Raw genomic sequence first — 24,394 nt, forward strand, 5'->3', positions numbered from 1 at the left:
CAGCAGGGATGGGTCATGAAAACAAGCCAAACCAGAGACCACTTAGAACCCTTCAATTTTTAGGGGCTGAGGTGGGATTTACAGCAACTCCTGCTCCATATGATTCTCTCCTCCATCCAGGGGGAGGAGGAAACATCCAATGTGACACTAAGACTAACCACAGCAGGGCTCCTGATTTGTGGGCCTCGGACTGTCCCTTGCTTGGGAGTGACCCCACAAACTATCTGGCCCCCTTTGGTGGCCAACGTTGCTCTGGTGTAGCTGGAAGGTCCAAGAGGCAGGGAAGGGGTCAGAGCTCCACCCCGTCCGGTGGCTTTAAGGCAAAGCACCAGGGTCACATTTTGGTGGTGGAGAGGCTACAGTTAAAATGGGTCCCCCCTTGAAGAGGCTCTGTCCTGGCACCGACACCCCAGCTCGTCCGTCTCTTCCCCAGAGCTGGGCAAACCTGTTAGATCAAAATGAACCTCTTCCCCCGATGACAGCTCCTCCCCCCTGCCTCCTTCCGGTCCCAGATTGCCATAGGTGAGTGATGCCCATAGGACATGGGCAGGGCACTCTTAATACATGGCAAGCTGAGCCAGTTTTCACAGTGTGAGGCAGTATTAGGGTGCCCAGGGGAGTGGGAAGGAAAGAGGCATACACAAATCCTTCATGGCACAAGGCATCTCCATGGCCCTTCTCCCACTCCAGGCAGCCAGCTCCACCCAGAGCGTCACAGCGGGAGGCAGAAGAGATGCCACTTGGAAAGGCCTGGCCAGGGCCTGCTAGGTCTCCTCATCCCAAAGGCACAGCTGCTTCTGTGGCACGTAATAGTCAAAACTGTAGCCCTTCTGGCAGCTGCGGATGCCGCACTTGTAGGAGGAGACCTTGCCACTGGCATCACGGCTCTTGCAGTACTTGAGCATGCACGGGTACCACTCGATGCTCAGCGAGTAGCTGCAGATGCAGGGCTTCCAGTGGTCCAAGCACAGCTTGCAGCGCTGCAGGTCGGGCAGGTCGGCCGACTGGGGCAAGACCTCGAACATGGAGCCATCCACCCCTGTGCGAGGAAAGGGAGAAACAGGCGCATGACTTAGGATGCTGCCTCCTTCAGGCTAGGTTGCGCGGGGGGCTGGGAATAGGTGATAGGACTTCTCCCCTCTAAGGCACCAATTCAAATCTGGCCCAGATTATAGGTAGTGACGGAAAGTGACAGGCATCAGACAGCTGTTCAGTAAGCCCCTCTATGAAACGAGGTTTGTGGGGACTCAACCCAGTTCCCATTGGACAGGTGTCCACATCACAGAAGCTACCACTTTAATTAGCACTAATTGCCTTCCCTGCACTTGGCTTATGGCCTCGGCATAAGTCACCACATGTTCTTCTCGTGCCCAGGGGACAGGATCTGGTAATTGTGCCCAGGGAGGTCTAGGATGTGGAACTAGGTGGGGTCATGGGAGGAGCAGGGTGTCACACCAGGGAGATGTGGCCCCAGAAAATAACATGCTCAGCTTGGATTCATTAGAAGAGCAGCATGTGAAAAACAGACGTGTAGCAAGTTAACCACTAGTCCTACCCCCCAGGCAGTGTGCAAGGGACTTGTGTGCACCCACTTATCCATCGGAGTGCAAAGGATCTGCGTGCACCAATACTCCAGTTGCACATGCAAGGGATTGACGTGAACCAGATTATCTCCCAACAACGCAGAGGGGGAGATTGTAGTGGCTTGCAGACTGGGTCGCACTTTTTGCGCTAGAGGGCCCAGTGCGGAAGGAGATTCTTACCTTTCTCCAGCCAAAATTTAACATCTTCTTCTCGGGTGTAAATAGCCTCTTTGGCCTCTGAGCAGACGTTGTGAATGTGGGGGCTCAGCTGGGCCCCTTTGCTGAAGTTGACCGCTACGTCCATGTTGAGATGTTCCAGCCCACGCACCTCCTCTGCCTGCCGGACCGTCTTGGGGTTTTTCTGTTGAGGAGAAAGTTACATTGACTCTAATTCCTGCTGCATTATGGGTAACAAGTATGGTCAGCGTCTTCCTCCCCTCCCCACAAATTAGCTTTTTTGGGACATCAGTATTTCATGCAAACCTAAGAAATAAACATGCAGCTGGCCTGTCTTGTGCTGGGATTCTCAGCTGACCTCCAAGCTACGCCAGAGCTGAGCCTGCCCCGCACTTGAATGAGACTCCAGAGAAATTCCAGGGACTGCTGGAAGTGCTGGCAATTCAGCAGGTGGCGCTCTTCTCCATGAGATGGCATTGAATAGACACCTCAGTAAGAGTGCGGTGGGTGCTGCCTATTTAGAGGAGGGGCAAAGTGGAGGTCTTGGCCATGCCTGGCCACAGTTGCTATCCTCCTCCCCGCGGATGGAATGGGGGCTGCGCTTGCCTAGGGTTAAGGGAAGCCATTGCTGGTTGGAGCGTGCACTGGGAAGTGGTGACCATTGGCTGGGCCAGTGATCTGAGGCTACTAAATTGTGATCGGTACCTGAAAAGGTTAGGGGCTCTGACTGGCTTTTATCACTACTGGAAAGCACATAGCCCCAGGAGACCAGGGATCACATGTGGGGGAGGCACCAGGCCATCTGGTGGGGCTGCCCCTCACCTGCCGCAGCTTTGCCATGGACTCGCTGGGGATGATCTCATTGCGGTGAAGCCGTGTGACAAAGCAGAGCGCCTGGAACTGGCTTTGGCCCCTCTCCAGCTCCCCCAGGATCAGAGCACGGAAAATCTTCACCTCCTGACAAAAAAAACAAACACAAACCACAAGGGTTTACCAGCATCCCCCAGCCCGAATCCTCAGGAGCTGGCAGCGGGAGTTCAAAGCTCCAGCAGGGTAGAAGGGACATAATGGTGCTTCGCTGGGGGAGAGACGTGCATGCCCAACCATCCTGTTCCTTTTCCTCCTTCCATTGCACATCTGTGAGAACATCCCTGGTGCTACACAAAGAAGGAGCTGAGAGAAATGGGCTTCCCTCCCTGAACCACTCAACCACCCACAATCTATTCAGTGGGAACCTTTCCCCCTTTAGCAGTGGTGGAGCCACAGATAGAGGTCGACGAGCATGATGCAGCCCTGAGTAATAGCACTGGCTCTTTTTGCATTAGAGGCTCATGCCTTTAGCTCCAGAGGTCACAGGTTCAATCCCCACTACTGACGACCCTCACAGCAATGCAGGGAATTGAACTGGGTTAAAAAACTTTCAGGCAAGGCGGTAGCTGGTTTATCAACCGCTATCTATGGCCCAGACACCATTAGAGGCAGACAGAGTCCCAGTCAAGCGTGTTACACATACATCTATCTCATAGTATGCCTTTTCCATACCAAGGAGTGACACCGACTCTCTAGAGATCACCAATTTCTCCTATGAATCAATGATCCTCAGCTTCCCCCACCCATAGGGGGTGCCCTTGCAGCAAGTGCCCCATTCTTTCCTGTTTTGTTTGGGCCCAGAATGCTGTGTTTTGGCCCTTAGATAGGGGAGGGGGTGCTATCCTGAAGAGTACTCAACCCTAGTGCTGTGTGCAGCAGCACGGCTTTGACTCAGAGAAGCAGCAGTGGTCTGGAAGGGAAGGAGAGGGTTAAAGACAAGACATGGCTCCCCAGAGGGGGTAAATGCCAGCAGCTGCTTCTCCTTCCACTGTCTGTGAAGAAAATGTCAGTGAGGTGGCAAGAGATTACAGATTCCCTTCTCCCCTCCCACCCTTCCCTTCTCCACTGAGACAGAGTTATTGATGGCCTTAACAGCAGGTTTCATACTTCTTCCTGTTACTGACACGCAGCCGGTCCTGGCAGCAGCCAGTGAAGTGTGACCAAAAGGAAGTGAGTAAGACACTACAGCATGAAGGGGGAGTGTGAGAGAGAAAAGACAAGGAGTGAAAGGAAAAGATACAATGTGGATTATATATACCCCACTGTTGTATACAGGGCACCCCACACCTGAACCTATGGGGATGGGATGCCTCATTCCTACCCATCTCTTCCAGAAACAGACACCTCACTGGTACACCCCAGACCTGCACCATGTGGGAGGACACCCTATTTCCCACCCATCACTGTTCATGTTGCACCTCAGTATCCCATAGATTATATCCCACTCCTGCACCCCCAAATTCCCCACCCATATCTACTAGGAAAGGACGCCCTCACTTCCTACTGTCCAGATAAGTACATCCTCCACCTGCATCCCATCACAGAAGAGAGCAAGGGGAGCGGGCTGTGGGAAAACCTATGGATAGCAGCAGGGGGCGACACAGGTTCTCTCTGGAGAGCAGTGAGCGAGTGGGTGTGGAGGGAGGTGGGTTCTGAGTCATCCAGAGGAAACTGGAAAGCAGAACTGCTGGATGCACGTCCAGTGGGATCGATGTTGTTACGGTAGAAATGGCTCACAGGAAAGCATCCAGCTCAGTGTCCCTTGGGACATCACCAGAGAACCATGAGAGGGATGAGTCACCTGGTCATGTCTCAGCAGCATCAGCAAAGGGGAAACATTTATACAGATTCCAGGACCTTCCAAATCTGCTATTCCAGTAGCATCCATTAGTTACAGCAATAGACACGAACCTCTGCTGGGCATCAAAGATTATTTGTTGGATGGATGGAGCAAAGGCACAAGGTGCGGGTGGGGAAAATCTCATTGCTAGGAAGGACCAAACAAAAAAGTCATATTTCATTCCTGTGATGCAAATTGTGTCCCAACCAGGGGAATGGGATTCTTAAAGTGTTACAAAAACAAAAATAAAGAAGCCAGCCAACCCAACACCAGTGTCCAGGCTGAGAGATGTTTCCAATGTCATCACTTTAACATAATACAAAACTCAAAGAATTTACAACACTCACCCAATAGGATTACAGTAGACAAAATAAACAGGCTTTGCTAGATGGTATCACAAATCATCCTTGCCAGCTAAACCATTCAGGAGTGGTCATAGGGACAGAAACTGGGGTATCTGCCCCAGGCTCTCAGGCATAGAACACAAGCTGAAGCAAAATCTTCATTATCTGGCAGGGCAAATCAAAGATAGCTCCACAAGTTTGCTACTCTGGCCGACTAGGAGAGCAATGCTCACACATTCATGGAGCCACCAACTGATCTCTGGAGTCACCACCTCACTGTTTTGCAATGAGGGCTCAGATTGCTTTGCAGCATTGTCCACAGCCCCTCCACCCCCCCAAACCTGAAGAGATCTTTTCCCAGGCCTGTGGAAGGGGCAGAGAGCAGGTGGGCTGGGGAAGGACTTTTTGGGCACATGGTCCATCTTCTGGACCTTTATGAATCCTTGGGGCTTTCCCTGGGGGCAGCTGCAGCCAGGGGAAGATTGATGGCAGTGTAGCTCAAGCAGAGTTGTGCTACCGAGGAACACTGGAAATGTGGGGAGTTTGCCACTTAGTCTCCCAGTGAGTTTTGAGCATCCAGAATCTTCACCCCTCTGAGCTGGACGGCACATTGAATTAGGACTGGAATATGTGATCCCTGCAGTAAAGGCCTGATCCAAAGGTCAGGAAAATCAATTGAAAGATTCCTTCCCCCCTGCTCCCCCCACTGTCCATTGGTTTCAAAGACCAGCCATTTCTTGCAGGAGGGACAAAACACCTGACACCACATCCCGCCTCTTCACACTATGTACAAACTGAGAGGTACATTTTTCCTCCAAGTTGCTATCTTTGAATTGTAATCGTAGCCCTGTGGGGGCAGCTGGTCACAGCTCGCAGCCATCAACAACTAAAAATACCATGGGCCCTCTTTGCAGCATAGGTCCTCACCTCGTCAGCAAGCTGTTAAACAAGGTAAATCCCCCTCCCCCTCAGCTCTCGGTGCGCAAGAAAAACTTTTGACACGTTCTTCCCAGCATGACAGAGCCACACTCTATCTACCATGGATTCTACTATCTGGGTGCTACTCAGGCTCCTCCCCACCCACTCCTTGGCTATCGGCATCAGGGCCTGTGGGGCTATAGACCTAGGGTGACCAGATCCTGATTTTATAGGGATAGTCCTGATTTTTGGGTCTTTTTCTTATATAGGCTCCTATTACCCCCCACCCCCTGTCCTGATTTTTCACACTTGCTGTCTGGTCATCCTATATGGGCCAGCCAACAGGAGGCTCATCTCTGGACCCAAAGAATGGCAGAGCAGAGACAAAATTCATAGATTTTAAGGCTAGAAGGGACCCATTATGACCAATCTCATCTGACCTCCTCCATAGTCCTGGCCAGAGAATTCCAGCCTGTGATTCCTGCAGCTAGGGCCTTCATCTGGTTAAGAAGTCATCTGTGTGTCAAAGTTCAGCTCAGGATACCGGGACTTAGCTACTTCACCGAGGACTCACAAAAGTTTTGTTCTATAAGAAAAAGCTCTCTGGGGAGAGCCACATCTGGTGTAAGTCAGAACAGACTCCATTGACTTTATGAAGCTATGCCAATTTATGCCATAGGAGGAGCTGGCTCTTTGCTTTGAGGGCATTCAGGTCCTTGGCAGGAGGGAAAGGTAAACGGGACTCATTCCTTTGGAACATCACTGGTAAGAAAGAACTGGACGGAGAAAGAACAACACCAGCTCTTGAGAAGCAGGAGGAAAGAGGCAGGATACTCTCCATGACAAAGGCTCTTTTTCATGTTTTGGCATCACAGGGAGATTGGTAACGGAGAAGCAGGAGCATTTCACTGCTGGAGTAGCCGCATAAATCCAGCTCAGGCTGATAGAGACCACCTGACAATTGTTTGGTGGCCTGTGTGAAATGGTCGCAGTCCAGTCCCTAGGGGACGGATGTCTGTATCACAAAAAACCCTGTCACACTGGAAACTAAATTAACACCCATGCTGGGCACTTCAGCAGCAAGGCCAAGGACTGAATGGATAGATACTGAATTCTCATCCATAGAGGAGGCTCTCCCAGGTCGAGATGGAGGTACATTAGCAGGCCAGTGTGTGGGTGGGCTGAGGTGGAAAGCTTGTTTTCTTTGCTCTATCTGTTCTATGGACAGAGATTCTGTGTGTCCTGGCTGTTAATCTGGCACCATTCTCCAGAGCTAAATTCACTTACAAAATGAATTATGTCACAGCAGCAGCATTTCCCTAGCAGAGGAGCGGAATACTGTTCACTTCCTTTGGAATCCACTGAAGAACACGGTGGTTAAGATGAACCTCCATGGGAGTGTGGGAAGAAGCCACATTAACCAGGAAGAGGGACGCCAAGCTTCTGAGAAGACCTTTCCCCCTTAGGAGCTCTGGGGCGTTCCTGTTACCTGGCTCACAAGGTTTGGGAGGAGACCTCCTTTTATCCAGAGCAGGAACCAAAGCTCTGAGCAATGTCTTGTCTGGGGCTACCATCTGGGCTAGTTCATACATTCCTCAACTTACTCACTGTCTCCTCTCCCACGTACAGAAAACAAAAGGATGTGGAATTCTGGGCACATCTGGATAGCTGAAAGACCAGCTGCAGATTGAGATGTGGCTCCCTTCCAATGGCCAGAACAGGGATTTTTGCTCGGTGTATTTATTAAATGGAAACAGAACAAGAGAAGCAGGAAATAGAGAGAATTTAAAAGAAAAAAAAATCCAATTAGTCCACAAACTTCATCTTTTTTTAATCACTGCCTCCAGTCCTCGGGCTTGACTGGCAACCCACCACGCATGGGGGATACCCCTGAAATGACTCACAGTAGCTTTAAAGGCATCACTCAGAGCTAGAGGCGGTTGTGGTCTTTTGGGTCTTCAAGAGCAAGATTTGAAAGTATCTCTTCCAAAATAAAAGTCAGACAGCGATGATCTTTCCTGAGATCTGGAATTACAAGCCTGAGACGATGGATAAAGCAGCACAAAAGCAGGACGGAGAGTGGGGAGGGAAAGAAGGGGAGAGGGAAACTGCCAACGTTTCCAATTTTAACCCAGAAAAAAAAAGGATGAAATTTGCACAAAAATGTTTGTGGGGGGAAAAAAATTCATCCCATTTTTCAATTACTTTAATGGGAAGGGTCTTGTCTAAACCTGGCCCCAGTGGTGCAGCCCAGATTCACTGCAGAGTCTTCTAAATTTAGGCCAAGTAGTTTTGATTTGAGCTCTTCCTCTTTGATCTCCCACAACATGCAAGGCCGAGCGAGCCTCCAGCAAATAAAAATGAAAAACCCAACAGTCCCAAATAGAATGATATTTCATTTTAATTTACTTGAGAAAAATGAGACCCAAGGCTGACAGCAAGCCAGCCACATTTTTTTCCTCCAGACAATGAAATCTGAAAATTTAGCTGCCCATGGGCAAGAGATTAGAAAAAAAATATATCTCCAGGTTGAAGGTGAGCTTTCCAGACTGAAATGGAGATCTTGCAGAACTGCAGAATTCTTCTTGATCTACCTGCCCAAAGGTGCGTGTGCCTCAATAAGTGGGTCTATGTCTCTCTAACGGCTGGTCCATGAGTCTACTGCTGCTTCTAACAGCTGTAAGCCATTAGCAGAAGTGGATGAAGCTCATGATTTTAACACCGATGGTCCCAGGTTCAAACCCTACCATTAAACCAAAGCATGAGAAGTTACACAAATGCACCTGGCAATCTGTGCACCTGGGTGAGATGGAGCATCAAGTTCAGGGCTGGCAGAAGCGGGCATAACGTCACCCGACCCAGTGGTATAGGGTTAAGGTCAGTAGCATGAGCCTGCTTACACCTCAGACAAATTTAGCCCTGATGGCCAGGAAGGGAAATGTGAGATGATGCTTTAACACGTAGGGCTGGATTCTGAATAAAATCTACCCGCCTGTGATGCCAGGAGTTTCAACGGGATTGCATGGGGGGTAAATCAGAGCAGCTGGAATGCCAGGTACAGTTACAGGAGAGTGGGGGCCATAAATGAACAAAGCCTCTGTCTCTCTCAGACCCTGTCTCATCCTGCCTTGCCAGCATCATCCTCAGACACACACTCTCAAGTCCTCTCTCATTGCTATTTGGCCTTTTGGTGTGCATCTTCAATCTATTTCCCCTCCTCCCTCCCCTGCGAGCTTGTTCCCATCACACCAGAGAGCCTGTGACCCAGCCGCGCCGCTGGAGCCAACCTAAATATTTATCTACTCGGCTGTGTGCGCTCAGTGATTTATAGACCGTGGTCTCCATGTGGCCAGAGCCAAGGGAACTGGAGGGCCTCTTGTCTGGATTGCTGCAAGCATCTTCGTTAAAGGGGCTCATAGTGGGACAAAAGGCTAGAGACAAAGCAGAGCAATAGAAAAGTAGGGGCAGAGAGAAAGAAAATACAGGAGGGCCAGGGAGATCCTGCAGCAGAGAAAGGAGGAAGAAGAGGGATAGAGAAGTAGGGGGTAACAGGGCAGGGAAATGGGGCAGAGAGGGATTGGGGGGAGGAGAGCCATGGGAAAGGAGATCACACAAGAGGGGAAGCAGATGCAGGCAGGATATCAGAATGGGTCTTCACAGATTAACTGCCCCTTCCATTGTACTGTCCATGAGACAACAGCACCGCCCCCTGCCCCGCATTATTTCCCTTCCAGAGTTCTCCCGGTTAAGTCTACATGCCAGGCTCGACGAGAGCCCTGTGCTCCTCTGCCAGCCCTTCCTTCTCCCAATACTCCATCAGTGGAATCGGAAAGGCTTTAGCCTGGCCGCCTGAGATGGATCTAAATAAACCACGTCCCACCTTCCGCCTCTGGCTTCACTGTGTCAGAGACAACAGGACGTCGGCCCTGCATGCCCTCACCTGCCACCATCCAACTCCCATCCCGGAAGTCTCAGGGTCTAGAACGAGGATCCTTGCGCTGCATTGGTGACCAATTTTCTCAGAGCTGTGGCTGCCTCCCACTGGGCTCAGGCCTCTTGCCTATAGTGGCCAAGTCTTCACAGTGAGCCAGCAGGGAGACCCGGGCAGAATCCAGGGCAGACAGGTGGTTAGAGGATTAAAGCTAAGAGGGTCTGTCTATACTGCAGCTGGAGGCGAGCCTCCCAGCCTGGGTAGACAGACTCACGCTAGCTGGACTCAATCTTGAGCATGAAAAATAGCAGCGTGGATGTCGTGGCTCTAGTGGACACTCAGGCTAGCCACCTGAGCTCAGACCAAGGGGGTTGGGTGGGCCCAAGTTGCAATGTTTGCACTGCTAGTCTTCGTGCACTAGCTAGAGCCCTCCTCATGCGTGTCCGTCTACGTGGGTTGGGAGGCTTGACCCCAGCTGCAGTGTAGGCAGACCCCATGAGAGCAGATTCTAGGTCCTAAGCGCAGCCAGGGTCACTGCCTCGGACCTCCCTTCTCAGAGCAACGCCACAGACCATGTGTTCAGCCTAGCAGAGAAAGCACAGCTGACCTGCGGGGTCACACCGATGACGACCACGCCGGCTTCTTGCCCACAGCAGCCATGGTGAAACAGCTCATATGGCCTCATATGGATTCTGGGCTTCATGATTTGCTGAGCAGGGATGGGTCACTTGCTGGGTGGTCCTCTGAAAACAGTGGTTGCCAGAATCTCATCACTCTTCCTCAAGGGATGCCAGTCGCCGCAATGAGACCCAATTGATAAAAGGCGGCAGAGCCCTGGGTGCAAATATACCCCAGTAAGAGTTACTCGGAAACATTGCTGTAGTATTACAGAAGTGCAGAGAGCGATGATGGTAATTGCTCCTCCTCCTGACTGCAACCCCAGCCCCCTCACTGCCGGTCCTGCCAGAAGAGTGAGGTGACTCACTGCTGAGTGAGTTCCTCGCCAAGTCAACGGAGGGCACAGCACGGTTACCAGCCAGGGATTTCTGTAAAACTTCCCAGCATGGGAACGAGTTCCAACAGGACACCTGAACCTCCCCAGATACGTTCCCTGAAGGACTCTCCACGTTAACCCTATCAGGAGGCGCTGGCAACTCCTGACCCGTGTGTCTGAACCTAGGTGCGGTTAGTACAATTACTACCATTGTTTAGATTCTGGCTTCACACTGCTTGGTGGAGCTAAAGAACAGGCAGCCCAAGAGCTCCTCCTAACTGCTATCCCTCAGCCACATCCTTGCCCTGGGGGGAAGCCCTTTTACCCAATGAGAAAGGTATAGCAGGTCCTCCAGGCCCAGCTTGGTGGGGCATGTAGACCACCAGGCCAAGAATGGGTTAATGTGGGCCTGTGAGGCCAGTTATGCCACCTGGCTGCACCTGGCGGGACAGCCATGCTCAGCTGACCATAAAATCCAGCTAGGCAAGGACAGGCTGGTTCTGATAAAGAAGGAAGTTTGTCTCAGAAGCAGGCTCCAGGGAGGGAGTCTGCAGTCACTCTCTGAGAGCAGAGATGTTGGGAAGAGGAAATGCAGGGGGAGAATAAGCTCAGAGATCCTAGCCCTGAAAGAAAATTGCAGAGAAGTTGCAGGGAAGAAAGCCTGAGAAGGCTGGGTAGGAAGAAGCCCAGGGAAACTGCAGGAAGGGGAGAAATGTGCAGACTTTGGCTGTTGGTGACAGGATTACTGGGCTGGAACCTAGAGTAGTGGGAGGGCCTGGATTCCTCTACCAGCCCTGGGAAGATGGTATAAAGCCCCCTGACATAAGGAGACATGGATAATTCAGAGCCTGGAGGGATGCGGTGATCACTGGGCCCAGAGTCAGGGGCTGCAGACCTGATATGAGGTTTAGGAATCTTTTGGGGGACTTTCGTTTGTTGAGCTTTGTTACCCCAAAATGGGTGGATGTTAATATGGTGACAAAGCCAGAGAGCCAAGTTACAGAAGAGACCACCCCAGTGATGGACAGCATGGGGCACCAGAGGGAAAGAGAGCTGCCACACCTGGCTCCTCAAACCTGGCCTCATTCCTCTCCTACAGGGACCCTCTTCTGGGATGAGAGGGCAATTCAGGCTGCTTTTAGGCCTTTCCCTACAGCACAGCTAGATCTGAGCTGAGTTTAGGGTAACCAGACAGCAAGTGTGAAAAATCAGGACAGGGGTGGGTGTGTGTGTGGAGGGGGAGTGGTAATAAGCGCCTGTATAATAAAAAGCCCCCAAAATTGGGACTGTCCCTATAAAATGGGGACATCTGGTCACCCTATCTCAGTTTCATGTTGAGTGGAGCAAACCAGTCCTCAAGAAACAAAAGCTTTTAGGACAGTGATTCACATGCTTGGCTCCTACTGAGCGCAAAGGGGGACTGTGTACATCCACACAGAGGAAGGAAGGTGATTAGGGTGCTATGCAGGGACTTGGGACACCTGAGTTCAATCCCTGCTCTAACCTGTTTGACCATGGGGAAGGGACCTAGCCTCTCTGTGTCTCAGTTGCCCATCTGTAACGTGGAGATAACAGCACTGTTCTGCCTCACAGCAGAGTTATGAGGATAAATATACCAAGGGTTGTAAGATGCTGAGATACCAAGGTAACAGGTTCCACATAAGGACCTAAGACAGACAGATGCAAAAGCAGAATTTGGCTGGTGTAGTGATAGACGGTGTTACTCTTCTATCACATTCTCCAAATAAAAACAGTCTAACTGGGTTGTGTGGGTAAAACTCAAAGCAACCAGAGTCCCTTGTTTGTAATGGAAAGTTGGATCAGTTACTGCAAAACTGAAATAAATAACGCTTAGCACTTGCACAGTGCTTTAGGTTTCCAAAACACTTCACAAGCATTAATCCATGTGAGGTACTCTAGATAAGAACAATGCTTTACAAACAGAGACTTTGTGGTTGAGAGGTTAAGGCCACCTTTGCAAGCGTGGCAATTTCAGATGCCTCCATTTCTGGTACCCAATAAAGGGTCTGATCTGGTAAGTAGTGAGCAGCTGGAACTCCAAGTGAAGTCAATGGGAGCTGTGGGTGCTCAGTACCTCTCTCTCTCAAAAAAAATCAAGCTCTAAACAGCTCATGCTAGACACCTAAAAAATGAGAAATTCACATATCAGGGGCCCACGGCTGGACAGTCAATCACTGGCAAAAGTGCAACTACAACTCAGGAGTTGTGGCCTTCCAGTCCTGTACTCAGCTTATCAGACCAATATACAGTATCAGATAAAACAGAATCATTCTTGCTGTTCAAATGATCAGCTCGATTATAATACAGTTTTTTCAGACTGCAGCACTACCCCCCAGGATAACCACCAACTCAGAATCCTAGTGAACTGCCCCCCTCCAATACCAAATCCCTAGAAAATCTATATTTTAATAATGCAACATTAAACTCTTTAATGTTTAACATCACAGAGGGAGACCTGTGGAGAGCTTGAATTGTTGTTTCTAGTCTGCCTGATTACAACTCCTAAATTGCTCCATCCCTCCTATGGAGAGAGTTAAAAAGCGTCCTATTATCTCACAGTAGCTTGCAGGGAATTGGTCTCATCTGTTCTTTGATGGAGTCCCAGGGCACCATTAGGAAGCCTTTGAAAAGTGCACCCCGGAACAGCACTGTTCTGCATCTTGGGTTCTGCTGTTGAAAATCTTGCCTCTGAAGGCTCCGACTGCAGAGATTCTAGCAACCCAAGAGCAGGATTTATAACACTGCTATGGTTTTTCCCTCTCCAAATGGAATTAGGGAGGCTCAGGGTAAGGCAGTGCCCCTTGGCTTGAAGTCATAATAGAAAACCAAATGCATGGCTTCCATCATATGCAGGGTCTATGGTTTTGTTCAATGGCTTTCAGTAGCCTCACTATAAAAATCATTCCAGCACCCCGCCTATGCCTGCGGGTCACAGTGTACACACACAAGCAAGGAAGTGAGCACACCCCAAAGCAAGCAACAGCCTCCTGCCCCAATCCTTAGCTGTTTGAACACCTTATATCCCCCAAATTCAACACCTGGCTACAGGTGACAAATTTCCTAGGGGAATTAAGGAATCATCAGGCTGGATCAGACCCAAGGACCATCCAAGGCCAGTCTCCTGTCAGTGGCCAGCTCCAGCCGCTTCAGAGGCAGGTGCAACAACCCTGCAGTAGCAGATGTAGGATGAACTGCCCCCCACGCCCCTCCACATAAGGTCTCATCCTCATCTCTAAAGTCAGGGGCCAGCTTAAGCCCTGAAGCAAGAGGTTTAATATCCCTTCCACGACTTTATCAGTATTAATTAGGATATTCTTGATATCCAGGAGGTAGAAAATTCGGGAAGAGCGGGTTTCCCAAACTGAATGCATAAACTTTTTGGGGCAGAGGCTGTCGTCTACTCCATGTTTGTACAGAACCTGGTACAATGGAGCCTGGATGTGGAAGCGGCCTTAAGCACAGACAACAACAATAGAATCGATCTTCTTGTCTCATGTGACAAGAGGCAATTCAGCATTTCCACTGTCTGTCTAATGCCATGTTTCTTGCTCCAGTGTTGTCTGGTTCCATGACAGCAGGATCTTTCTCAATGGGCTTTTTCCTTAGGTCATCTGTTGCCCTTCTCTTTTCCGTCTTCCACCATCTGGTATCAAGGCAAGGGCTTGTCTAGGAATATGTTTTTTTCCTGACATCTGTACACCATGCCCAAACCACTTCAGCCTCCTTTCTCAAACCATTGCCTCTACTTTTTGTTGGCCACTCCTTTGTAATACAGCGGCATTTATTACTTTATCCCATTAGACAACACCAAGTGTTCTCTGCAAGCATCGCTGATGAAATGCATTAAATTTCCTGTTGTAGACTCCTTAGCATTTGCCACGTGTCAGAAGCATATAAATATAGGTACCATTCTGACACTGCATAATTTTTGTCTTGGTTCTTGTGTGAATCTTCTTATTTTTTCCAAATTATTACTCGTCTTGAATACAACAGCAGCAGCCTGTTGGCAACCTGAAGTTCCTGGAATCGCAAGGGTTAAAATCGCCTGCCCTCTCCACATGCAGCTCCATGCACTAATTTATGAGTCATTATAAGGAGAAAGAATTACCTGCATCCTTGTGCTGACTCCACCGTAAGCCACCCACCCCATTCCCAGGCTGCAGTGTGAAAACCCAAACACTTTTGCAGAGATGCTGCCAGGCTGTTGGTTTTTTTAAATAACCACCAGCCATAAAATAGAAACAGAAATGCTTCATTCCTTCAAAAATGCAATGAAATGAGGTGTTTATTGTTACTTCAGCAATTCCCCTGCAGTGCTAAAAACCCAGACATCTCAGGCACTGGTGCCTGGTAATAAATACCAGTACACACTTAGGATTTACAGCACTTTTCACTCATCGCTCTCAAAGCAGTTGATAAAGGTGGGTAACACATTATTGTCCTCATTTTACAGAAAGGGAAACAGGGAGGAGAAGTGACTTGCTCAAGGTCACCCAGCAGCTCAGTGGCAGAGCCGGGATCAGAATCCATGTGTCCAGAGTTGCAGTCTAATGCCTTACCAACCAGAGCCCACCTCCCTGGAGAACCAGAACATGAAATTAACCACACTCAGAAAGTCTGCTTTAATGCCGTGTATTTATCTCCCAGATTCTGTGCTGCTCTAATGGCCAGTAAATTCCTGAGCAGCTCCAGGGCTTCTCTAACTCACTGCTGCCTAAAGACTGCTCCACAGGACAGAATTGCTTGAGCACAGAGCGTTGCAGCTACTATCCTTCCAATCCATGATATGCCTCTCAGTGGGGGTGGGCAGCAAGGTAGCACTGGGGGTGTTTCCCTGGGTGCTACTGTGGCAAAGAGTTGCAGTGGGTGGGAATCGGATCATGGGTTTCATTTGGCAGGATAAATGAAGTGCAAGAAGTAAACTGAAGTTGCAAAAAGTCAATTGGATTTATAAAATACTTTCAGTTTCAATCCTGTATGGGAGAAAAATTCCCCACATGCAGAGGCCGTGGGCAAGCACCACTGAAGGCCCGTGTCCGGCTTCAGGACAGGGCATAAATGCAGTTAAATACTGCATAAGCCTTGAACCCCTCTGCATCAGGGTGAACATCACGCAATTAACACAGGGAAAGAGATGGCTGAACAAATTGTTTTCATGTTGATAGTCATATCACAGCAGATACCAACAGATTAGATTGTGCAATAACTTCCCCGGGGACAGCACAGGCTTGTTCCCGCCAATACAATGCACAGGTCCAGTCTAGTTTTGAAAGTCCCAAGGGATCACGCTCACACTGTATCCCTAAGGAGATTATTCTAGATATGGTGCTTAAGGACTTATATGGCTTCTCATTAGCACGGTATCCGTGTGCCTTGCAATCTTTATCAGGAAGTATCTCCATTTTACAGATGAGGAACTGGGACACACAGAGTCAGTGGCAGAACCAGGTCCCCCAAATCCCAGGTTGGCACCCTAACCAGTGGCCATCCTTCCTCTTGATTTCACAATCTACCATTTTCCATCAACAGATGGGTGGAGAGAAGGGAAGCAGGATTTTTCCCCTGCACAAGACAGGGAACAGGAAAAATCATTTGTGTTAAAAGCCAGCATTTTGGCCGCATTGTAACCACAAAACTAGACTGAGAAACCCAGATCAACACCCTATCTGCATTTCCAGAGGAGAACAACGCAAGGGCTTCTCACCGGCAAAGAGAAGTTGTGAAACACCATGGAGCAGGGCACCAGAACAGAACAGAGTTAAAATGTGGTAATGGCTGAGAGAGACCAGAACAGGTCTGGATGGGATCCCCAGCAGGCAGGCAGCTCTCGTGGTTACTCACGGCATTGTAAATTCTATTTCTCAGGTTGTTAGATCTGGCTGTTCCCTGCCCCTCCTTTAACCATGTTCTAGCGAAGCCGCTGAAAAAAAAATACATTTCTACTCTGAGCTGATGTCAGATTAAGAACTGTCCCCTGAGTGCTTCGAGTATGAGGATAGGTTTCTTGCTGGTTTCAGATTTGCAGACAAGTCTCATGTGCAAATCTTCAGGAGAGATGAAGGGGTGGGGAGGGATGCCGGAATGAACAGCAGCATCAGCATTTCACCATGTGGCATCCAAAGCTCCCATGGGGGTATCCACAGCCCCCATAGTCTGTCTAGAGGATCTGGAAAGTGCATGGATTTTCCTTGACAAAAAAAAGTGCAGTGAGACACAATTTCGACTGATTATGGATTTTAATTCCATTCTCTGAGCTTCCCAGGGCATCCCATCTTCTATGTCTCTTTTACAGTATAAGTTCCTTGGAGCAGGGGCTGTTTAATTCTGTGTGCTGTACAGCACCCAGCACACCACTGATACTTAAATAAGTCAAACTTATTAGTGCTGAAGAAAGGTGCTGGCTTGGCAGTATGGCTGAGTGAAGATCTTTCCCCGTAGCATGGACAGCAAACTTCCCTCCTACCACCATCCCCTGCCCATTTGACTTATCCCTGCCATGGAGAGACCATTGTTAGAATAGAATGTGATTTCAGATTCCCCGGTCCATTTAGTCCTTGCAGAGAAGAAGGTTTAACTCGTAACAACTGAGGAAGGAGGTGGGTTGAGACACAGACATGTGCTCCAAGGAACTGGGCTGAGATCCTCCAACTCTCCAGCTGGGAACATTTGATAGGCTGGAAAAGAGGCTAAGAAGGGACTTGTGACCAAACATTGTATTGCAGATGAGTGTATATGATTTTCTCTCACACACATCGCTCAGCATGGAGGTTTAGGGGGTCATGCAGCTATCTATATGGGCAGTCAAGGCTCCAAGGCTCTCAGCAGATCTGGGCATGATACCCATTACAGTTTAGGTTTTAGTTTCCTCTCACTTGAAACCAGAGGAAACAGTCCTGAAATAAAGGCTGGGACAAAACAGAACACTAACCACCCCAACTGATCACTACACAAAGCAGTCAAGAGAATGCCATTTCCAGTGCACCAGTTAGTGGAATGGAAAATCCATGGCATCTGCTCATGCTCGACACAGACTCCAGAGAAGTCCATCTAGCACAGACACTCCCTTCTGCTGCAATGAGCTATGGGCTCTCATTCGTCATCTCAGAGAGAATGGCAGCTCCTCTGCATAGACTCCCTCTCGTACCAGGATGGAGGGGGGTGGGTGGGCAGGGGAAAGTCACCCTTTCCTTCAACCAACGTCAGAGTATGTCCCCTCACTCTCACTGCCGCTGCATTCCTGGAGAGCACTCCTCTGCCCCCAACTTACTGGCCAGTCCTCCAACATACTTCAATGATCCACCCCATGTGGAGACAAAAATTGCTCATCCAATTCCACAGAAGGATGGAAACACCCCAAAGTGCTGTTCTACCCAGAAACGTCCCAACCTATAAAGACTACCCCACAAAATATAAGGAAGGCTGTATCCTACTGAGACAGAACCACCACCACACTCCAAAAGACAGAAGGGATCCCATCTTATGGACTGAAATACCCCCCAGCTCCTTAAGGCCAGGGAGATTCCATCACTCCCAATCACAGATAAACACACCTGCCAGCTGAGCTATCAACAGGACAGATTCAGGGAAAGATAGGGCATTGACCTAGGTTCCATCCCTGGCCCTGCTGCTGTCCTGCCTCAGTGTCAATTCCTTCCCTGCTCTGTGCCTCAGTTTCCCCCAGCTATAAAGTGAGGGAATGACATTTATCTGCCTTTAAAAAGAGCATTGCAATTTATAAATGAGAACCACACTGGGACCCACCCTGGCACAGAACTTGTTACAGAGCAGGCAGGCCTTTCCACACAAATACTACCCCACTCCACCTCCTCTAGCTAAAGCAGACTCCCGACTTCCTGAGAGTCTCTCTAAACACAGAACCGCTCAGCCCACTCCACTGGTCTCCCATGAGAAGTCCCGTCCAGCGTTCCCAGGCTGTAGCCCTTTGATCTGCTCAACCCCAGCGGGGAGGCCAGATAAACAAAATACACTCTGGATTATCCCATAGCTCCTCTTCACAGGGCTGGGGGAAGAGGGAAAGGGGGAGGACCATTAGCAGCATGTTCTCCCAGGCTGATGGGATGAGGGCAGTGTCCCCTGCAGGAGATCTGGCCTCCATCCCTTCCTCCACAGTGCTGGGGAAAGAGGAAGGGTCAAGTCCATGGGTCAGATCCTCAAGAGCCTAGGATCTCCATCTTTCATACTGGTGACCCCTTTCACATACCAAGCCTCTGAGTGTGACCGCCCCCCCTTATAAATGAAAAACATTTTAACATTTAATACCATTATAAATGCTGGAGGCAAAGCGGGGTTTGGAGTGAAGGCTGACAGCTCGTGACCCCTCATGCAATAACCTCGCGACCCGCTGAGGGGTCCCAACCCCCAGTTTGAGAAGCCCTGCCCAAGAGGTAATGCAGATGTGGTGGTACCAGAAGGGAAGACGACAGTCTGTCAGCAGTGAGAGCCTTACCCAGCTCCATTCCCTACTTGGCTAGTGGAAAGGAGGGGAAATGCAGCCTCAGCAGGGGGCTTTCTCCCCAAGCTCCTGGAAGGGAACAAAACTCTGCTCCTCTCTCTCTGGTTTGGTAATGCGGGCAGGGCCAGCTCCTCAACCCCACAGAGGAAAAAAGGTCCATGCGCCCCCCGACACACACACAAACTCCCATCCCTCTGCTACATCTACTGAGGGCTCCAAAGGCAGCCCAGCCCCATGCGCGGCTCAGCTCAGATTCCCCAGCCAAGGAGGATTCCCGGTGCGGGGTGGGAGAAAGCTCAAAAGTCACCAAATCCCTTCCCACTGGGACACGCCCTGGACCCTGGGGAGTTTAAGACCCACTCCAGCCTCCTGATCCATCATTTTCTGGGAGCAGGGCGAGGCTGAGCGCCCCCATCCCAGGTCCTGTCCCCCTCTGTATGGTCCAACCCCCCAATTCTGGGGTCCGGCCACCCTCTGTGGGGGTCCAAGCCCCCCACCCTCCCATTCCTGGTCCTTCCCCTCTCTGCGGGGGTCCGAGCCCCCTGCCCCCCCGTGCCGGGTCCTGTCCCCCTCTGCGGGGGTCCGAGCCTCCCGCCGCCGGTACCTGTCGGAAGTCAGCGGTGAGGGTGATGAGGGTCCCGTCCCCTTTGCGCAGCTCCAGGCTGATGTAGTCGGCGCTGCTGTCCGCCTGCAGACTCTCCTCCGTCACCTGCCCATCGGGCAGCCGCACCCGGACCCGCAGCTCGGACAACGCCCCGGGGCTAGCCCGGCCGGGCAGCGGCCCCGGGAGCAGCCGCAGCAGCAGCAGCAACAGCGCAGAGAGCCCGCAGCCCTGAGCGCGCATCCCCGGCAGCAGGAGCCAGAGAGGGCGATGGCTGAGCACCCCCTACCCCAGCCCGCCGCTTCGTCCCCTAGACTTACCCCACCGACCCCCCCCAATCCGCCTGAGCTCCCCCAGCCAGGCACCCCCTCACCCCGAGCTCACCCCCGCCCCCCGCAAGCGGCTCCCGAGATAACCCTCCCCGAGAAGTTTCCAAACTTTGCCTGAAAGTCTGGCGGAGCTAAGAGAGCCCCCGAGTCTGGGAGCGCCCCGCGTGTCACCCTCTGCCTCCTCCAGTCCCTGGAGCCCTCTCCGCCTCTCTCCCTGGACTCTGGACAGCACATGGGCAGCTGCTTGCACTTTACACCTCCCAGTGCACCGGTGGAGTGGCTGGCTGGTGCCCAGAGCCTTGGCAACCACCTCTCCTTCTCGTGCCCTGCTACCCCACCATGTCCAGCCTGTCTTTTCCCTCTCCCCCAGCAGCCCTGCCTCAGCTCGCTCTGTCCCTTACTTGGGACTCTTTGATTCTGTTTTTCTCTTTTCATTCAGTCTCCCCCCGTCACTTCCTTCACTGAACACAACCCACAAGAGACCTGGCTTAAAGAGACAGTGCACCTCCGCCTTTAAAGGGCCAGTGCAAGCCCACAGCTGCTCCGCAGCTGGGATCCTAAGCTGCTCATGCAGCCAAAGGGGGGGGAGGGGAGGGGTGGTTGGAAGGGAAAGAGAATAAAACAGTGTTGTGGAACCGCTCTTTCCTAATTATTATCTCCTCCACACACCCCCACTCAGGCTGTCATCTGGTTTCATGCTGGTGTCATGATGATTTACACTGAGTGGGAAAATTTCCACTTGTTCTCAAGTCAGGGTCAATCCTGCACGTTTCTTTTCTTTCCTGCAGCCAGAAATTGGTTCCCCCTTTAATTCTGAAATGAATCCTATTGAGAAGCTGCAGTTAAGAACAAATCCAGCAGAGAAACCGAGAAAAAAAAAAGTTATTTCTAAATGTGCAGTTGTAAATTGACAAAATTACTATGATGTACTGAACACGCTAACTCTTACTGTAGACAAGGTGCCAAATTCAAAGGTCTGTGCTGATACAAATTTCATATATTCTGACCCCTGCAGTGTGCATCTTATACCAATATAGATTTTCTCTAGAGTCCCTTTCATACATTCACTCCCACTTACCAGAATGTGTAACCCACAAGCCTGCACATAGCTTTTGAATCTACCATGGATTCATGCCCTGAATTGGTTACAGTGTAAGCCTCCAATTTGCACTCGGTTACACTCGGTTTTTCAATCGATTCCAGATGGATAGACTTTTGAGCCCATGCAGAGCCCCATTCATTTCCAGGAGAATCTGACTGCAGGATCAAGGCCTAAACTCAGAAGAACAACATTCCAAACAGAAGGCAGGGAGCTACAGCTAGAAACGGGAGGTTTAAATGTCAGACCAGAACAAAACTCCAAGCTGAAGATCCTGTTTTGCCTTACTGTAGCCTCCTTGCAGTCAATGAGACAAAGACAGCACTTAGAGGATGACAGCCTACTACTGCTACCATTGACTCTGTTAGTTCAAGTGGTAGATGTCTTTAACATGGATCTAACGGCCCAAACCTTGGTGACAACTAAAAGTGGGGGTCAGTAATGATAGAATTTCTGAAAAGGTAGCATGTGATCATGTAATGAAAGAGTGCATTATGATGTATATACACAAGGGAGCTGCATTAAGGGTGCACAGGCAACCTTAATTCTGGCATTACCTAACTTTTGAACACTTGACTTCCCAACCTTAATTTCCTAATGTTAGACATGTAAAAATATATAGATCTTAAACTGCATTATAGGTCTTAAACTGTAGGAACCCAATGAGGAATCATGGTCCCTTTGTCCCGGGTGCTGTACAAACACAAAAAAAGTTTGGCCCTACCTTGAAGAGCTTAAATAGACGAGACAAACACAAATAGAGGCCCAAGAAATAAGCAAACGAGCAGCGCAGAGCTTGTAAGTTACGGTTCCTCTCCCATTCTCAAGCTGCCACAGCCAATCTTTTACCCAGTCCATGCTCCAAATGGTGCCCTTTACCCCACAGGAAAACAGGAGTTTCTCTGATTTACACTGGTTTATGAGAGATCAGAATCGGGCCTTTTCGCTCTCTTTTAATCTCATCTTGAAGTAAGTGATCAATCAGTATTCCAGAAACCACTGGAGTCTGACATTTATCCATCCATCGATAGAAGGGATAGCCATCACTTCCTATTCATGCACAATAAGACAGTGTTTTCCCATAGTGATCATAGAACCAAAGTCTTTTCAAAGACAGAAGTAACCACAAACTAGGCAACCGTCAGAGTGAGGCTCTTTGTGGTGACTGAATTGCTTATTCTAAGAAAAGGTCCCTGTGAAGATTCCTGCTCTGTGGAGACAGTCACAAGGCTATCAAAGAGCTAGGTAGTGCAGAAAAGTTTTCGGCTGCCTACTTCAAAAGTCACAAACTAAAGCCCACTTTACTCCTGAGTGAGTGTATCCAGGTGGGGATTTTATGCACTTGAATTTATAGACATTAATTTCACACCTTAAATTGATTAATCTTAACTTTCCTAAGGCAAGGTAGACAAGCCCTTTAACAGTCTTAACCAGCCACTCTCATTTGCGTAACAGTCCGTATCTCTCATTATCATAACTGCAAGGAGTGGTTCACTGCAGCAACTCGGCTGCAGACAGGCAACTAAAAAATGAGCTGGTCCTGCGTGAACGGGCTCTAGTGCTGCAGGGGGTTTGCCCCATGCCTCTCTTTCATGGCCAGGCTGTCATCTTTCATGCACCTGCCGTCCCTTGCCTTTACAGCTATCAGCTTATTTGCCTCTGAAATGCTGGATCACGCCACTCAAGGTTATGAGAAAACGCTACTTAGGTCCAAGAAATGATCTCCCAGCATTTTAAGTCTATTATGTCCTTCATTGAGGGGTCTGGTCCCCATTTTGGGTCTCAGCGGACAGTTAGATATCCATCTCTGAATCACTTCTTTCTTTTAGTGGCTGCATAGCTCTATGTATATTCTCCCCCCCGCCCCGCCATGAGTTAAACAAACAAACAACAAGAAATAACAACACCAAGCTCTTCTATAGAGCTCTTCAGAGATTTCAAAGCACTTTACAAAGGCGGTCAGAATCATTATCCCCATTTGATGATGGGGAAGCTGAGGCACAGAGAGCATAAATGACATGCCCAAGGTTACCCAGGAGGTCTGTGCCAAAACTAAGAAAAGAATCCAGGTCTCCTGAGTCCCAGCCCAGAGTGCTACCCACTAGTCCAGTAGCACAAGCCATGTGGATTGGGAATTGCATGCAGCAGCAGTAGAGCAACTAGGAAGCCTAGACTATCAAAGTCGCTCCCGTGCAGAGAGCCAGCCTCAGGTTTATGCAACAATGAAGTCTCCTTCAAACCAGAGCTTGAGTGTGCACACTTCTCATGCTGGCCCTCTGCAGAAGGGTGATTTCCTTCCCTTACTAAGCAGGGACTAACTGGCATAGATCACACCTGTCCCTGGCTCTACAAGTTCTCCAGCTTCCAAACACAATCTGAAATAGTGGCTGACCTTTGGAATTGGGTGTGAACAGAGGCATCTGCCAATGCTACTGCACTTTACCTCTGCTCTCAGTCCTGGTCACACCCATGCAATCACACTGAGTGCTGGGGAAACACTGACCCGTGAATCTTGGCCTGGATCTCCAGGGAGGCTCCATTTGAAGCCAGGCTTTCGGTTGTACCCAGGTTAGTAGGTTCATCACTACCCCGAACTGAAGTTGAAGAGTAATGAAAAGAGCCAAGTTCCATGTCACTAGACAACAACAGGGGGCGTTTTCCCTTCCAACCATTGTTCTGGAAAGCAGGGCCGGCTCCAGGCCGCAGCGCACCAAGCGTGTGCTTGGCGTGGCATCCCGCGGGGGGCGCTCTGCCGGTTGCCGGGAGGGCGGCAGGCGGCTCTGGTGGACCTCTCGCAGACACGCCTATGGGAGGTCCACGGGACCTGCGGGACCAGCGGACCCTCTGCAGAGACGCCCGTGGGAGGTCCACTGGAGCCGCGGGACCGGCCAGTGGCAGAGCGCCCTCCCCTGGTGTGCCACTGTGCTTGGGGCAGCGAAATGGCTAGAGCAGGCCCTGCTGGAGAGCAGGGAAACAGCACATTTCAAGGCAAGGAGGTTATAACAAGGGCACTGATGAGAGCTGCTCTCCTAGGAGACACAGGGCACAAATACCACCAGCTTTTGCTTTATTCTTTAGATTTGATTTACTGGTCTTCACATGCTCCAATCCACACCAGTAATCTAGCCTTTGCTCCGAGGGAGAAAAGAACCGTAAACAGCTGCATATGGCTGTTTCCTAGCACCTATCAGCTAGTGACACAGTATACGAGGCT

At 50.1% G+C, this 24,394-nt stretch overlaps 1 protein-coding gene across 1 annotated transcript; it reads right to left on the reverse strand.

The window, feature by feature from the left end:
- Positions 1-569: 569 nt before the first annotated feature.
- Positions 570-19,995, reverse strand: OAF (out at first homolog). Its single transcript, XM_032780391.2, has 4 exons — positions 19,756-19,995; positions 2,583-2,717; positions 1,764-1,944; positions 570-1,039 (listed from the first exon to the last, which is right to left on the reverse strand). Exons 1-4 carry the CDS (start codon positions 19,993-19,995, stop codon positions 765-767), a joined length of 831 nt encoding a protein of 276 aa, XP_032636282.1. The 3' UTR covers positions 570-764.
- Positions 19,996-24,394: the final 4,399 nt, after the last annotated feature.

Source organism: Chelonoidis abingdonii, chromosome 18, assembly GCF_003597395.2.
Source record: "Chelonoidis abingdonii isolate Lonesome George chromosome 18, CheloAbing_2.0, whole genome shotgun sequence".
In the NCBI taxonomy this organism is placed as follows: domain Eukaryota; kingdom Metazoa; phylum Chordata; order Testudines; family Testudinidae; genus Chelonoidis; species Chelonoidis abingdonii.